An 18,199-nucleotide genomic window follows, 5' to 3' on the forward strand; every position below is an offset into this window, starting at 1 on the left:
AGCAGCAAAGAAAATATTCTCATATTTTTATTTTCAGGAATATAGTGTGTTTTCTAACATTGCATCATTCTCTAATATGTGCAGATTACACAACACTCTGCATTCAAAATGATTCTTTCAGAGCAGTCTGTGAACTAATGACCTCTCCTCTAGCAGATAAAAAGAAAACTGTTCACTTACAGTTGAGATAATAAAAGTCAGAAGACAGCCCTCTCCAGGACTTTGAAAGTCGTAGAGCTTAATGGCTTGTTTGCATAGAGATAACAACTGGAGTTTCTTAACTCTTCCTGTACTGGAAACAATTAGACTGATGTATCTGATCTTAATGTTTTATTTCTTAGCTGTACTACACATACAAATCATAATATCATAATTTTTTTTCCGCTTCAGTGTCTCTTTAAGTAATTGATATAACTGTACAAATGAAACTTAGAGATGGCCATTGCTTTTTTAATATTTGTTTCTAATTTATTTAATTTTGAAGAATCTATCATGTTTGGTTATGCCACCATCCTTTTACATGTATAAATTTCCCTCCCTACAGTAGGTAAAGGGGGGGGGGGGGGATCAGTTATCTAGCATTAACTATATCCAGCTTGCCTTTGCCATCACCTACAGTAGATGCACTGGACATGCATGACCCCATGTAGGAGTTAAGTATCTATTATTACTGAGACTGCTACCCACCAACCCTTTCACGCCTCACCAATCTTCTGGTCCAAACCTTTGAGGACTACCAGCATTCAGTCGCCTTTGCTCCATTAAGACCTACCCTCCTATTCTCAGCCTCAGGGGAAAAAGGACTATGAGGCACTAAAGAGGGCCACCTTCACACATTGAGACACTAAAACAGGAGTAAAGCGGTGCAAACCGAAGAGCAAAATGGAATGACAAGTTAGGAAAGTGATAATTTAAAATAAAAATAAAAAGCACAAAAGAACATGGTGAAAAGCAAGAATGAAAAAACAAAAAAGGATTGAAAGTCAATGCAAATAATGGACAGGAAATCAAAATGAAGAGCTAAAAGAAAAGGCAAGGGATAAGAGAAAGCTATTAAGACAAAAAAAAAAAAAAAAATGATGTGTCTTTGTACAGGTCTATTGTTGTATGGCATTTACAGTCACCCAAACTTCACTTATGCCATATTCCAAGATTGGCATCCATGTGTGGCATGAAATGAGCAGCATACGTTGTGTAAATAATCAGCATTCACATTGGCAGTTTTCCATTGTTTGCTTATTTATTGAGTGTCAAGCCTTAACCATACAGAGGCAGAAAGGAGTAACATCAAACATGTGCAATCAGAATGTCTAAATAGTTTAATTTAAAATGTATAGAATCTGCATACAGAACAGAAAACAGACTTGTCAAATCACGCAGCTATACGTGCCATCTAAGGATTGCTAACAGATTTGGTTGATCCACATCTTTTAAAAGCCAAGTTAATGTTTGGTTTTAAAAAAAGATTCGTGAAGTAAACAATAACTGTGAAAATATTAGTTTCAGAAGGGAGACCTGCATGTGTCAAACAACAGAAATAAATATTACTTTGGGATTGCCCATATCCCAAGAATCAATAAGGATATGCTTATTAAAGATATACTCAAGTCCTTTAAAAATCAGTCCTACCATGTGTTACCGGTATGCATACAGCATATCAGACATATGGCACAAAAACCACAAAGTCCATGCATTCACATACTTGGAACGGACACTGAATGCAGTGAATTATGGAACATGCACCTAATATTTCATGGTAAGGTTCTTACATAATGTGGCACCAGCTGTTCTCCTTGGACAGAGAGCTGGCCCACTGCATGAGGCGAAGCTGCTTCTCAGCGTAGGGAGGATAGCGTAGATAAGTCACACACTCAACTGTAGTGTTGCGCATCAGGCAGGCACGGCTGTGAGAGAAGGCATCAAAGCTGAACTTGCCACCGTAGATTCCTGCACCAGTATTTCCTAATCAATTGGAAGTAAACAATATAAAAAGTAATGCTGTTTTTAGAACACACTCCTCTCCCCCCCCCCCCCATACCCCCCCCCCAAAAAATATAGCATAAGAAAATTCTCTAAATAGATTGAAACATGCGCATTAAAAGATCCGTGGAAAGTTGCTCAATCTAAGATCACCCTAAATAACACAAGCATTCCTTGCGCCTGGGGAGAGAGGTTTAATTTCAGCCGGAAAAGGTTTTGTGATTTGCAATTGTATCCATCTTAGAACAGAGCCAATGCAAGTTGTCGTGGGGGAAAAAGGCTTCAGCCTGCAATTAGTTGAATGAATGGTAATACTCCTGTACCCCCCTCCCCCAATTAAGAAAAAAAATGATTTTACATTAAAATGTAATGTTTAGAATTATTGTACAAGTCATGACCAATTTTTGATTTGGGTCAGCTTTAAGATGCAATTGATAGTTGCTTTAACCAGTTCACCCCCAAGGGTTTTTATCCTAACGGACCAGAGCAATTTTCAGTTGTCAGCGCTCCTCCCTTTTATTCCCTAATAACTTTATTACTACTTATCACAATAAAATGATCTATACCTCGTTTTTTTCGCCACCAATTAGGCTTTCTGTGGATAGTACATTTTGCTAAGAATTTTTTTTTATTCCAAATGCATTTTAATGAGAAAAACAGAAAAAAATCATTTCTCAGTTTTCAGCCATTATAGTTTTAAAATTAAACATTCTTCTGTGGATAAAACAAACACGTTTTATTTGCCCAGTGGACCCGATTATTAAACCGTTTAAATTATGTCCCTATCACAATGTATGGCGACAGTATATTATTTTGAAATATAAGTGGTTATTTTTCTGTTTGTGCTGGCCCTAAGGCAACTATTTATTTTTTTTAAGCTGATTTTTTTTTTTACAAGTGTTTTTTTTTCGGGGGGAGGATTGGAAGTGTAATTTTATTAATGATGTGTATATACTTGAAAATGTATGTATTTTGTAGGTGTAATATACTTTTTGGCCACAAGATGGCGCTAGTGAACACTCATAGGACATGTTCACTTTTTTTTTTTTCTTTTTTAAACACTTTAACTGTTACATTTCCTGTTTATGTGAATGGACGTAGCCGCTGTTCGCGGTCACGGATATTCACTCCAGGCACTGCGATTGGGTAGAGGACCTTTCAGTCTTCTTCCCCAATCACCCAGCATGGGATCCCGACGGTAATGGCGGCGGTAGCGGTGCGCACACGGCGGTAGCAGCGGCGGGAATGCGCGACGTATTAAAACGTCATGTTGCCGTTAATAGCTGTAAGCATGAAGTTTTAATACGATAGGATGTCGGTAAATGGTTAAAAAGGAAATATATATTTTAAAATATATTGCAACAGTGGACAACTTATTGATACATTAATGCTACTGTAAATGGACCGATCACAACTGCCAATCCATCTAGGGTTGATCTCAATTTTTTCACCTTGAAATTTTTCATTTTCGCCCGATTCTATACTTTTTGCAAAATTATATTTGTGCTTGTATGTTTTAAAATGTATATTTTTATTCATACCTCTATTAATGAATGCTATAGTGTACTTGTTTCAAACAGGACGCTGGAATCATTTATCTTGCACATAGGGGAAACTTACTGTATCAACAAATTTTTTTTTTATCATTACTTCCTGATCTATAACTGTCGAATTCCTCAGGTGTTGTGCCTTGCAATGTAACTGTCACTCCACCACCAGCCAGTGCTACACTTCAAAATGACCCCTGCACTTTCTCTATCTGCAGGCTATTGCAGAGACAGCAACTTGTGTGGTATATAGCTCCACAGAATCACAGTATAAGACACATGATCCATATGGATACAGCCTACTCATTGCTATCCTCTTTGCCCATAATTAAGTTCCCAACCTGATGAATCACACTGCAAGATACAATGCAATTTTTTCATAAACAGTACCATCATCATCAGTACCATCATCATCATCATCAAGAGAGGAAAGATAAGCAGACATAGCGGTCAACAACATCTAGCGGCTGTTCTGGATATTGCAGTACATTCAATACATAACATCAGTAATTATTATAGAAGTCTCACCTTCATCTGTATTTGCTAATTTAATGGGATTTTTTTAATCTTTTGGTGGAAAAAAAAAAAAAAAAAAAAAAAAAAAAATCACTGGGCACCAGGTACTTTTGTTATACAGTTCATTACCTGTCTTGCACCTGCCAGTGATGTTCAGTATCCGGCGTAGCCTGAGGCTAGGCTTTCTTCTGCTACCAGGTATCTTTTGGGTCCTCTGTCTTCAGATGAAGTACTGCCATACTGTAGTAACATTACTATTCCATCCACTGTATATTAGTTGAGGGTGATGGGATGGGTAACACATGAATATACTATGTGAGCCCTGGTCCTTTCTAGAGATGTCGCGAACCTCCGATTTTCGGTTCGCGAACCGGGTTCGCGAACTTCCGCAGAAGGTTCGGTTCGCGGAAAAATTCGCGAACCGCAATAGACTTCAATGGGGAGGCGAACTTTGAAAAATAGAAAAAATTATGCTGGCCACAAAAGTGATGGAAAAGATGTTTCAAGGGGTCTAATATCTGGAGGGGGGCATGGCGGAGTGGGATACATGCCAAAAGTCCCGGTGAAAAATCTGGATGTGACGCAAAGCAGCGTTTTAAGGGCAGAAATCACATTGAATGCTAAATTGCAGGCCTAACGTGCTTTCAAACATCTTGCATGTGTATACATCAAACAGGGAGTGTAATTAGAGTACTGCTTCACACTGCCACACCAAACTCACTGTGTAACGCACCGCAAACAGCTGTTTGTGTAGTGACGGCCATGCTGGACTACTGCGCAACATGGCGTGATTGCTCTTCCTCACTCAGTGATGTCAGGTAATGTGTGACTTCCTTCTCAACTTTCCATGGCATTGTTAAAAAGCTTACGTTTTGTTTTTAATTTACATTTTCTACTTGCTGTGTACTTGTTCAGTACCGCTACAATGAGAATCCTGTGGAGGCGGGCAAGTCTGCCATTGTGACCCCGGGTAATGGCCGGGGAATGAGAGGTTTGAATCCGGTGTGGAGCCTGAGCAACGGCTACCACTACACATCCAAGGAGGGCAGCGGGCAGGCATGCACGCCCGCCCGCCCCGAGGTAGTGACCAAAAATAACAATACAGGAGGAGGACTTTCGAGGCCCTGCTGTGTATTTGAAATGAATGTACTTTAAATCCTTTAATGAGAACCAGTTATGGCGGGCAAAGATGATACCACATTCCTTTCACGAGAATCATATGGAGGCGGGCAAGTCTGTCATTTGTGACCCCGGGGAATGAGGGATGGAATCCGGTGTGGAGCCTGAGAAACGGCTACCACTACACATCCAAGGAGGGCAGCAGGTAGGCATGCACGCCCGCCCCGAGGTAATGACCAAAAACAACAATACAGGAGGCGGACTTTCGAGGCCCTGCTGTGTATTTGAAATGAATGTACTTTAAATCCTTTAACGGGAATCCGTTATGGAGGGCAAGTCTGCCATTGTCACCGCGGAGAATGAAGGTTGGATTGCGGCCCGAAGTGGGAGCCTGCTGAGACCCATGCTGTAGCTGCCCTGACCGTGCTTTGCAGACCAGGCATCTGTGGTCAGATGGACCCTTGAGCCAGCGGAAGACAAACCAAGTCGAAAGCATTTGCCAAGAATGTTTTACGGAGGGCACTTTTTTTGCCCTTTTTTAAAAAAAAATTGAAAATGATAGATGGTTGTATTTTGAAATTGTTTGAAAGGTTAGATGGTTGTATTTTTAAATTGTTTAAAAGTGTATCCATTCTTCCTCCTCCCAGCCACGAACAATACCATGGGAACGTGGAGCAGCAGAAGCCCCCTGTGACGGCTGCCACGGTTGTTCTCCGCTGCTTGTCTTTTGAGGGGTGCTTCTTTTCCTCAGGTGTTCTTGCCATAGCCGTTTGTGCCTTCTCTCCAGGTGCCTTCGTAAAGCACTTGTCCCTACGTGACAGTTGGCCTTTCCACGGCTCAATTTTTGCTGGCAGAGACAACAGATGGCTTTGCTCCGATCTGTGAGACACACGTGAAAAAATTTCCAAACCGCTGAGCCCCCCTGGGCTGATGGCGCTACGGTGGCATCAGCAGCTGACGTTGAAGGGCATGTTGGCTGTCTGGCCATAGCTGGCGATACATGGCGCCGGACACTGCCCCCAGCTGATTCTGAGGACGAGCTCCCTCTTGTATTGCGTTCCGGAGTTGGAGCCTGATCAACGTCTACCACCACACATCCAGGCAAGGAGGGAAGCAGGCAGGCATGCACGCCCACCCCGAGGTAGTGACCAAAAACAACAATACAGGGCTCAGGAGGACCTTTTGCGGCCCTAATTGAAATGAACTAACTTTAAATCCTTTAACGGGAATCCGTTATGGAGGGCAAGTCTGCCATTGTTACCGCGGGGAATGAAGGTTGGATTCCGGCCCGAAGTGGGAGCCTGCTGAGACCCATGCTGTAGCTGCCCTGACCGTGCTTTGCCGACCAGGCATCTGTGGTCAGATGGACCCTTGAGCCAGCGGAAGACAAACCAAGTCGAAAGCATTTGCCAAGAATGTTTTACGGAGGGCAAGTTTTTTTGCCCTTTTTTTAAAGTTTTTGAAAATGATAGATGGTTGTATTTTTAAATTGTTTGAAAGTGTATCCATTCAAGTGCAAGTTATGCACTGACTGCCAGGTATAATGTGCAGTCACAGATGCAGTGAAAGGTATGCAGTGACTGCAAACAGCCGTTTGTGTAGTGACGGCCGTGCTGGACTGGTGCGCACCGTGACGAGAGTGCAGGTGATGGTGGCTTTTCAGCCCATATGCTTGCCCGTCTGATGTAGCTGAATGACAGAACAGTGACTTTCCAGCTGATCAAATTTGGTCTGACCACAATGAAGCAACGACCTTAATATCTTTTGTGTGCCACCCCCACCCGAGACACTCAAATAGCCGGCGGTCATTGCTTCATTGTGATGCGCAAGCCCCTTCACCGCGGCAAGGTAATGATCACGAAGGGGGATGGGCACATGTACACGCACCAGAAAAATTAGTGTAGCGGCCGCTGCTAGCAGCGGCCTTAAAAATTCAGGAATCCGCCTAGAGTCCTGGACCCTGTTGGTAGTGGCGGAGAAGGCAGTCAAGCGGCCTGCAGGCAGAGATGCTGTGTGTGGGGAGTGGACTGACTTAGTCTTCGGTCGTGCAGTAGCCCTCCGTGATCCATTCCTCATTCATTTTGATGAAGGTCAGGTACTGAACACTGTCGTGACTTAGGCGACTTCTCTTCTCAGTAACTATGCCTCCAGCTGCACTGAAGGTCCTTTCTGACAGGACGCTTGCGGCAGGGCAAGAGAGAAGTTGTATGGCAAATTGGGACAGCTCTGGCCACAGGTCAAGCCTGCGCAACCAGTAGTCCAAGGGTTCATCGTCGCTTTTCGCAGAGTCTACATCCACACTCAAGGCCAGGTAGTCGGCTACCTGCCGGTCCAGGCGTTGGTGGAGGGTGGATCCGGAAGGACTATGGCGAGGAGTTGGACTAAAGAACGTCCGCATGTCCGACATCACCCTGAGATCGCTGGAGCGTCCTGTTCTTGCCTGCGTGGACTTGGGAGGAGGAGGGTTACTGCCAGTGGTACCTTGATTGCGTTGTGCAGCCACATCACCCTTAAACACATTGTAAAGCATCATCGACAGCTTGTTCTGCAAGTGCTGCATCCTTTCCGCCTTTTGTTGAGTTGGTAAGAGGTCCGCCACTTTGTGCCTGTACCGAGGGTCTAGTAGCGTGGCCACCCAGTACAGGTCATTCGTCTTGAGTTTTTTGATACGGGGGTCCCTCAACAGGCTGCTCCTCTTCCTCCCCCCAGCCACGAACAATACCACGGGAACGTGGAGCAGCAGAAGCCCCCTGTGATGGCTGCCGCGGTTGTTCTCCTTCCGCCGCCTCTTCCTCCTCCACAGAAACACCTTCCTCTTCATCACCATCATCAGAGTCTGACTCCTTCCCCACACGACTCCTCTTCTTCCTCCTCCTCCCCCCTCTGTGCTGCCGCCGGTGTTGTGGAAACATCGGGTTCGTGTGTAAATGGCTCCAATGAATCCTGCTGCCCTAACTCTTCTTGTTCACGCTCCTCCACAGCTGTATCCACCACTCTACGCACGGCACGCTCCAGGAAGTAGGCGTAGGGGATCAAGTCGCTGATGGTGCCCTCATCGCGACTCACCAGTTTGGTCACCTCCTCAAAGGGCTCCATGACCCTGCATGCATTTCGCATCAGTGTCCAGTTGTTGGGCCACAACATCCCCATCCTCCCAAATTGTGTCCTTGTACTGTAATGATACAGGTAGTGGGTGACGGCTTTCTCCTGGTCTAGCAGGCGAGAGAACATCAGCAGGGTGGAATTCCAGCGAGTCGGGCTATCGCAAATCAGGCGTCTCACCGGCAAGTTGTTTCTACGCTGAATCTCTGCAAAGCGTGCCATGGCCTTGTAAGAGCGCCTGAAATGCCCACACAACTTCCTGGCCTGCTTCAGGACGTCCTCTAAGCCTGGGTACTTGGACACAAGTCTTTGCACGACCAGATTAAGCACATGTGCCATGCAGGGTATGTGTGTCAGCTTTCCCAAATTCAACGCAGCAATGAGATTGCTGCCGTTGTCACACACCACGTTGCCGATCTCAAGCTTGTGCGGGGTCAGCCATTGCTCCACCTGTTTGTTAAGAGCAGCCAGGGGAGCTGCTCCAGTGTGACTCTCCGCTTTCAGGCAAGACATGTCTAACACTGCATGACACCGTCGCACCTGGCATGCAGCATAGGCCCTGGGGTGCTGGGGCTGTGTAGCTGGGGAGGAGATGGCGGCACCAGCCAAGGAGGAGGAGGATGACGACAGCGAAGCGGTGATAGCAGGTGGAGAGGAGGTGGCTGGAGGCCTGCCTGCAAGCCGTGGAGGTGTGACAAGTCGGTCCTCTGCGCAGCCACATACTCCCTGCTTGCTGCCATCGGTCACCAGGTTGACCCAATGGGCTGTGTATGTAATGTAGTGGCCCTGCCCGTGCTTGGCAGACCAGGCATCCGTGGTCAGGTGGACCCTTGACCCAACGCTGTGTGCCAGAGATGACACCACTTGCCTCTCAACTGCACGGTACAGTTTGGGTATGGCCTTTTGAGAAAAAAAAATTGCGGCCTGGTATCTTCCACTGCGGTGTACCAATGGCCACAAACTTACGGAAAGCCTCCGACTCCACCAGCTTGTATGGTAATAGCTGGCGAGCTAATAGTTCCGCCACGCCAGCTGTCAGACGCCGGGCAAGAGGGTGACTGGCAGACATTTGCTTCTTCCGCTCAAATACTTCCTTCACGGACAGCTGGGTACTGCTGTGGGCAGAGGAGAAGGAACCGCTCAAGGGAAGAGGGGGTGTGGAGGAGGGTGGCTGTGAAGGTGCAAGGGAAAAAGTGGATGAAGACGATGCACCTGAAGGAGGAAGAGGAGAAGGAGTTTGGCTTGTCTTTTGAGGAGTGCTGCTTTTCCTCAGGTGTTCTTGCCATAGCTGTTTGTGCCTTCTCTCCAGGTGCCTTCGTAAGGCACTTGTCCCTACGTGAGAGTTGGCCTTTCCACGGCTCAATTTTTGCTGGCAGAGACAACAGATGGCTTTGCTCCGATCTGAGACACACGTGAAAAAATTTCCAAACCGCTGAGCCCCCCTGGGGTGATGGCGCTACGGTGGCATCAGCAGCAGCTGACGTTGAAGGGCATGTGTGCTCCCTGGCCATAGCTGGCGATACATGGCACCGGACACTGCCCCCAGCTGTTTCTGAGGACGAGCTCCCTCTGCTTCTATCATGGAGTCGTCTCCTCCTACTCCTCTCTGACTCCTCCTCTGAACTGTCCCCCTGGTCATCTCCTCTACCGGGAACATATGTGGTATCCGTATAATCGTCATCATAATCCTCCTGGCCAGCTGCGCTTTCCTCAGACACCTCCTCAAGTGCACCAACTTCAGGTGGTCCACCATCATCCCCATCCACACACGTTACGTCCATACTATCGCCACCTAACTCAGACGTATGAGGTGGTGTACCTGCGCCTTCTTGTTGTTGCAGTAGTGGCTGGGAATCAGTGATTTCACCACCAAATAACTCCAGCGAAGTGTCAAATGCAGCGGATGTGGTGCTTGTTGTAGCGCTGGTGGCTGCGGGAGATGAGGTGTTCTGTGTTAAATACTCAATCACCTCCTCACGATTTTGGGAAGTGATGGCACGTGCCTTCTTCTGAGCACTGTATTTTGGGGCAGGTCCGCATCACAGCAACACCACCTCGCACAGCCACAGACCTGCCGGTGCCTGGTGGCCTTCCTCTGGGTCTGCCTCTACCTCTTCCTCTACCTGGTTTGTCCATTTTGTCCATCTCGGGGGTATGCTAGCTATATGCAGTGAGGTGGGTTCTCACTCAACAGTAAAGGTACTTAAGATGCAGTGAGGTGGGTTCTCACTCAACACAACAGGTAGTTAGATGCAGTGAGCTGGGTTCACTCAACACAACGCTAGGTATATGCAGTGATGAGGTGGGTTAAGTAAACACAACAGGTACTGGGTAGTTAGATGCAGTGAGCTGGGTTCACTCAACACAAAGCTAGGTATATGCAGTGATGAGGTGGGTTAAGTAAACACAACAGGTACTGGGGTATATGCAGTACTGGGTAATACAATGTGCAGCTCCCTGTCACACACACAGGCAGTCAGTCACTGAATGTGCTGGGCTGCTGGCAGTGGCACACACACACTATCAATTAGCAAGGCAGTGCATGCAACAAAAGTGTCAGAAAAAAAAATGTACAGGTTGAGCTCTGAAAAGAGCTGTTGCTGGGTGCTTTAAAAGCAGTATTAATCAGTCAGGAACAAGCAAAGCAGCCTAGAACCTAACTAATCTGTCCCTAAGAGAAAAAGTCTGCAGCAGCTGTCCCTTTCCTCTCTCTAGCAGGCACACAAGTGACTGTAATGGCCGCCGGAGGCTGCCTTATATAAGGGGGGGTGGGGCTCCAGGGCTTACTGTAGCCTGAATGGCTACAATGTGCCTGCTGACTGTGATGCAGAGGGTCAAAGTTGACCCTCATAGTGCATTATGGGGCAAATCGAACTCCCGGAAAAGTTCGCCTGCCGCAGGCGAACGCAAACCCCCCAATGTTCGCCTGGAACCGTTCGCCGGCGAACCGTTCGGTACACCTCTAGTCCTTTCTAATATTTCATCTGGTGGAATATTCCATTTCAAACTTATTCCTTCGTTTTTAACCCTACACTCCACCCTATTCCATAAAATATCGAATATCGATCGAATATAAGCACACTGCATTAGGTTTTCTGCAACACCAAATAGTTACATACCTATCCCACCTATCGGCAGCCGTGTGTACAAACACTGAACTATGCTGTCATTTGAGCAAAAGCTTCCACTTGATGTGTTGTTCATAACCTCTGTAATAACCTGAAAACAAAGAAAAATTCTGAAAGCATCTGTAAAAGAAGATATCACTTCCTGTGCTCCTGCAATAAGGCAAATGCTACAGAAACATTTGTTAGTAACAATATGTAATATGAACTTGGGTTCAAAAAAATTCTAAGGGCCGGCTCACACTGGACAGATCAAAAACTGATCCATGTATAAATTAATCTGTGAAACGGATCCGTTTTTTAACAGGCATTGGTTTTTGATTCATGACACTCCGTTCCTTTAGGGCCCTTTTCCACTAGCAATCGCAATCACAAATCACAAACTCCAGTGATTGCGATTTTTCATTAATTCTGTTATGCGATTGCGATTTGCGATTTTCATTTGCATTGCATTATCATTGTAAAAATCGCTCCAGCAAGCGATTGCGATTTGCGATTAGCGATTTTCAAATCGAATCACTGTAGTGGAAAATACTTCTCATGATTTCTATGATAAAGTAATAACCCTAGCGATTTAAAAATCACTAGCCATTTGCGATTTTGCGATTCAGCAATCACAATCGCTCTAGTGGAAAAGGGCCCTTAGCGCACGGTCAAAAGGACCCAACCTTTTGTTCTGTTCAGTGGAACATGCTGAATGGATCCATTCTAATAGAGAAATGTGCAGAGGCATAGCTAGGGTTTTCAGTGCCCAGGGACAGAGTTTTTGCGCCCCCCACACCTGGACAAAATGTATGTGGCCACATCAGAATGTGGACGTGGTCATGGGTGAAGTCAAATATACAAATGCTGTTTAGATAGCCAGATGTACCACCTTCCCCCCCTGAAGATAGCAATATGTGCCCTGCCTTCTTCCCCATTTACATAGCCAAATGTGCCCCCTTCCCCTGTTCGATAGAAAGATGTGCCCTCCTTTAAATAGCCAAATGTGCCCCCTATAGTCAGATGTGCCCCCTCCCCACATTTAGATAGCCAGATGTGTCCCGCTTTTGCTACTTCTGTTAACACTTCTGCACTCCTCTGCAGAGGCATGGAGAGAAGCAGGGGCACTTTGGGCAGCCAGCGAGCCGCATCTCACGCATGTGGAGCTGCAGTGGCCGTGCTGAGCTCCCTTACAGTGCTGCGCCTGGAGGCATGTGTCCCCCCCTTGCCCACCCATAGCTACTCTGGTAATGTGAATGGATCTATTGATTAACATAGGATCCGTTGAGAGCCAGTCCGTGTAGCTCCACTAACCTAACCAGTTTTATGGCCAATGTGAGCTAGGCCTAATTCGATCAAGTGGTTTCGTAAAAAAAAAACCAAAAAAAAAAAAAACTATTTGCAAAATATTCAAAACGATTGCAGTACCACATGTTGCTATATACAGTATGGTTGATGTACAGCTAATTCTATAGAGGTACAACAAAAACATTGTAACTTGAACTTTCAATTCTCTGTTCTGTATTGATCACTTTTGGTCAAATTCAGAGATTTAAAATGGATTTAGGGTGGAGTCTAACTATGAAATCGGCTGCTTGATCAAATGGATAAATTCGCCTGTGTATGACCAACTTAAAAAAATTCTAAATTCTGTTACAAATGAAGGGAGATCATGAACGTGAATATTCTTCATGTTCTACAGCAACATCTCATAGACACCATGCAGTGTGATGAAGAGTGATGTTTAGCATGACAAATTTTCACCCTGAAGTCCTAAAAGTAAAGGCCCAAGGCAAGTAAGCATTTCTGCTCCATTTTATCTTATATTTATTGCAGGCAGTTCCATTTTTGCATGAGACCTTCCCTGATGCTTAATCCCAAACTTGGGGACAGTTTGCACGTGTGCAGTTAAAATAGACCATCTGTGATCAATAAAAAAAACATGCTAATAATATTCGCTACATTCTTGAATAGGAGTCAGGCAGTACAGGATGTGATATATAGCATGGTCCCATTGAAAGCACTACCCATCTATTTCTGTGAATGGTTACATTTTGAAGTGTCTCACCTGTTGGGAGTTGGAGTAGACATACACTGCTAATGGTCTGTCTTTTCGGTTCATAAACTGGACAGCTTCCTCCAGTGTCTCTACTGTGAAGATTGGCAACACTGGTCCCAGGATTTCTTGCTGCATGATTGAATCAGACTCTTTCACATCTATCAGCACTGTAGGGGCTGTAGAGAACTGTTATTGTACAGACTGCTAACTTTTGGGGTACAAATATCATTTATGCACTAACTAAAATAAAAGAAAAAACCCAAACTCAAAACCTTTTCGGTTTCTTAATCAGGCATGGTACAAAACTGGATTTAAAGTATGCAGTCTTACTTATACATTGGATACCAAAACAATAATTTTGCTCATATAGAAGAATTACATCTGTGTGTTTCAATGTAGTTTCTAAATCATCCAGGACATGGTAGATCAAAAAGGTTAAAATAAGGGAGCTTTTAGGGCTTGTTCACAATGGAGGCGGTTTCGGCCATTTTTAACACAGGCGATTTAAAAAAAAAAAAAAAAAGCGCCCGCCAAACGCTTGTGCAATGAATGTCTATGAGAATGTTCATATCAGTACGGGTCATGCGCTGTGCGGCCAGAAAAGCGGTGCATGGTCCATTTTTGAGGCAATTCCACCTCAACGGAAGGTACAGGAGGAAAGCAAACAGCTCACAAAATCTATTTGTGCAGTAATTGCGTTTGTTTTTTTTATGAATAAATACATTGTATTATTTTCCCGAGTCAAAGAGTTCACTTCCTGACTTGTGTCAGGGAGTGAAAAAAACGCAATCGCTCTGAAAAAGCGCTTTACAAAAACCGCAGCGCCTACCCGAGCGCCAACAGGAGGGAAAAAAACCTCCAAAAACGACAAAGGCTAAAGTAAATGAAACGCAATGTGAACGAGGCCTAATTGGGTGTCTTTTGTGCAGTTCGTATAACAGCGCTGCCTGGTGAATTGTGAGCTAGTAGTGAAAATATCGGTAATCTCTTCTCACCAGTATTTTCCTATTTACTTACCCGGCCCCCCATTCTCACACTAAGCCGCCCTCCTAATGCCTAACTAAGAATCCCTGCTAAAATGTAATATAAGCACCCTCCGCCAGGCATCAAACTACTAGCTGTTTGGCTACTAAAAGCAATGACAGTGAGCCTGGAGCTCTAACGGCCAGTTCAGAAGCTGCCAGGGAGAAACAGAGATGTTATGCTTTCACCAGCACACTCCACCTGCCCTGCATCCACCGGCACGCTCCAATGCACACTCTGCATGGGGGATATGGCAGCGCCTGGGGAGGGAAGTCTAATCAGTGGGTCACTACATTTGGCCTATACTGTATATTTTTTTAGGCTAAAAGTGGGGATGGCTTATCGGCCAGTAATATATACGGTACTTTTAACATTAAATAGGTAGGGGGTCAAGTGACTAAAGGGTAATGGACAGGCATCTGGAAGTCTCCTTATTAAAGAAGGCTCCCAGATAACGCCACAAGCCCCCCATTATTGCCACAGGCGTGATGGGTAGTTACCCTCACCTTTAACTCAGAGGTGGGGATGAACCACTTATCTTTGATATGGACAGATCTTTGTAGGAGACTTTTTTGCCCCTCTCTATGCCTTTGGAGACCTATGAGATAAAGCTCATTTACAACGGTTAATGAAGCTGTTCAAATTCCAGATTTGTTTTGAAGTGCAATTCCAACTTCAGTCAGTTTTGGAAATCCACAGCTGGTTGCAAACTGAACCAGAAAGATGCTTTTAATAACGCTCGATTTACATAAAAAGTCTTGTGGACCAATTTTCAAGAAGAAGAAAAAAAATGACATAACAGGCCCCTCCTATGTAAATACATCCTCAAAACTCAGCATTTGCCTCTGTTTCAGGTTGTAACTCATGTAGCTCCATAGACAGCAATGGGAAATCCAAGCTGAGGAAATACGACTGATGTTTTGTTTTTCAAATAGCTTTACAATAGAATTACATTAATTAACATGTTTATTTCTGACCAATTGCCTAGTGGTTTTACATACCTATAAATCGTTCAGCATCATCAGTCTGCCCTCCAAAGGCCACTTTGCCACAGGATAGGAAATCCTTCACTTGTTTGTAGTGATCAGTACTTGCTATCCGCCCATAATCTGGAGACATTTGTGGATCTTTGCCATAGAATTCATGGACACATAACTCGAGCTTCTGGATGAGAGGCTGGGTTAAGTCTGGATGGCACAACACATATTCTGGGGCCAGTAAATTCTGGCCAGCATTCATAAACCGAGCCCATGCAATTCTATGAGCAGTCACTGCAAGATCACATGACTTGTCCACGTAGCAGGGATTCTTTCCTCCAAGGACTAAAGAAACCGGTGTAAGGTTTTTGGCAGCTACTTGCATGACTTGCTTTCCAGTTGAACGATCACCTAGTAATAAAGATTCATTTAGTTTCAGGATTTCCAAGCAAATGGCTTGTTCATGTGTTTTAACTGGTTTCTCTCAAAACTTCTATGCAGCTGATTTCTACAAAAAAGTCTTAACAAATAAAAGCTGTAAGATCTGCACCCATGTCAGGCAGCAAGTGCACAGGCATGGAGCTTTGGGCACGTGTGATGCAGACGTGCACAGGTAGGCGCGCTCTGTCTGCCAATATAGCAACTGTTTATTTTTTTCAAACGGACATAACTAGTAATCTGATATTTGTACTGCTACAGATATTTTATTCTACATGGCCAACATTTTGACAGGACACAGATTACTTTACCCCTGCATTCCTGAGTATTTCTGCCATGTTTACAAATTGGGGCAGTTTAATCGTGTATTTCTCAGCTGGAATTCTCTAAAGATTTGCTTCTTGTAACTAGCCAAATGCAATACTGACCACGCACATACCAATGTAGAAGATGTGGTCAAATTTGTTCTCTAGAACTTCCAAGAGTTCACCACCATGTCCTTCAGATAGCAGTTGGAAGCAGTTCTGAAATACAGAAGACCATGTAAATAAGCATAGAAAACTGATTGAAAGCATAACTATCCTATTTTGAAGTCTGTTTTACATAACCCTATTGTCAGAATGTAAATTTAGTTTTCATAACATTTTTGCATATTTATTTTTCCTCCTTTTTTGAAACAATCTATTCTGCACCTTCCGAGATACAGAGGCTTAAAAGTTTGCTTCTGTACTTGTAACCTTATTTCTCTGATTACAGAAGGAAAACATTTCTCCCTGCTTTTTCCAAGAAGTCTGTTAAGGGGAAGACAAATACAAATGTACAAAATAAAAAAATAAAAAATAATAATAATGGTCAGCCTCTGCCTCATTTTTAGTATAGCTAGTCATACACAAGTCCGTAACAGCCCAGCATAGCAACCTGACTAAACTGTCACTGACTGAAAATCGTTCAGACAGTTATAAATTCCTTAATTATACTGAATACAGGGCTGGTTCTAAAGGTTTTGAACCATTGCAAAGTTCTCTCCTCTTCTGCACTGTAAACCAATCACCATGCAGCAGAGTCTCCTTTGGTTCCCAATGTCACATGACATGCATCAGGAGTCTATGGACAGATGCTGCTGCACAGGTTGCAGTGCGGGCTGAAAAAGGGGAGACCTGGTGATAGACCAGGTACTTGTACTTTTCTGCAGCCGGTCTGTCTTATGTTGCCAATGCCACCCCCTAGATTTTGGCACCTGAATCATGATTCAGGGGGCTTCATGGTAGGGCTGGAGCTACATTTTTTTTGTTATAAAACTTATATCCACGCTTAATAGATTTTTGCAGAAATTAATTTGAGATTGAGTATGCACAGCTCCAGCCCTACCATGAAGCCACCCGACTCATGATTCAGATGCCAAAATCTAGGGCAGTGATGGCTAATCTTGGCACTCTAGCTGTGACAAAACTACAAATCCCATCATGCCTCTGCCTCCCCGAGTTATGCTTAGAGCTGTCAGAGTATTGCAATGCCTAATGGGACTTGTAGTTCCACCACAGCTGGAGTGCCAAGGTTAGCTATCACTGATCTAGGGGGTGGCATTGGCAACATCATTAGACAGAGCGGCTACAGCAAAGTACAATTACCTGGTCAATCGCCATGTCCTCTCCCTTTTTAGCACACATTGCAGCCTATGAATGTGCGGCGGCATCTGTCCATAGGCTCCTGATGCATGTCATGTGACATTGGGAACCAATGAAGACTCTGCCGCATGGTGATGGCCTGCAGTGACTGTGTCCTTTAGGGAGTATAAATGTTTTTCATCCATTCATCTCAAATTGCCTTTAAGTGTTTTTATTGATTTCAGGTGATTTTTATAAAGAAATAATAATGGTTATGATTTTTCACCTCATGGTTCATTCTTGTTGGTCAATTAACGTCACCTGAACTCAGGGTTTCATACATACATTTAGGATTTTTTATGTAGATACCATTAGGTGGTTAGCACTCTTCTCTTGCAGGTGTACATTACTGGGTATGTTCCTTAGCAAAAAATACCACAAGCAAGGAGTTTTGTATGTTCTCTTATGAGTGGAGGCGAGGATTAGGGAGAATGCACCAAAATCCACTCCCCAAAGACATACAGTAGTAGATGAATTGACTTCCTCCACCCCTACATACCAAAAAGAAAAGCCTAGAACTGTAGTAAGGACTAGCGATGTTCAATAAGATGGTGAGCTGCAAATACTTCCAAGTTGCACACATTTCTATGTTATGTAGCTTGAAAATGGACCAATTGAATCCCACCAAAGGTGGAATTTGTCATTGTCAAGTTGCATATATTTGCAT

General features: G+C 44.4%; 1 protein-coding gene across 1 annotated transcript in view; it reads right to left on the reverse strand.

The window, feature by feature from the left end:
* Positions 1 to 1,563: 1,563 nt before the first annotated feature.
* Positions 1,564 to 18,199, reverse strand: part of LOC137554030 (aldehyde dehydrogenase family 3 member B1-like) — a 29,208-nt gene continuing 12,572 nt past the window's right edge. Inside the window, exons 6-10 of the mRNA XM_068271479.1 lie at positions 16,308 to 16,392; positions 15,455 to 15,841; positions 13,440 to 13,606; positions 11,384 to 11,483; positions 1,564 to 1,962 (exon numbers count right to left, since the gene is read on the reverse strand). Coding sequence (XP_068127580.1) covers positions 1,766 to 1,962; positions 11,384 to 11,483; positions 13,440 to 13,606; positions 15,455 to 15,841; positions 16,308 to 16,392 — 936 coding nt within the window. The 3' untranslated portion in view covers positions 1,564 to 1,765. The remainder of the gene's footprint in view (positions 1,963 to 11,383; positions 11,484 to 13,439; positions 13,607 to 15,454; positions 15,842 to 16,307; positions 16,393 to 18,199) is intronic.

This window comes from Hyperolius riggenbachi, chromosome 1 (assembly GCF_040937935.1).
Source record: "Hyperolius riggenbachi isolate aHypRig1 chromosome 1, aHypRig1.pri, whole genome shotgun sequence".
Taxonomy (NCBI): Eukaryota; Metazoa; Chordata; class Amphibia; order Anura; family Hyperoliidae; genus Hyperolius; species Hyperolius riggenbachi.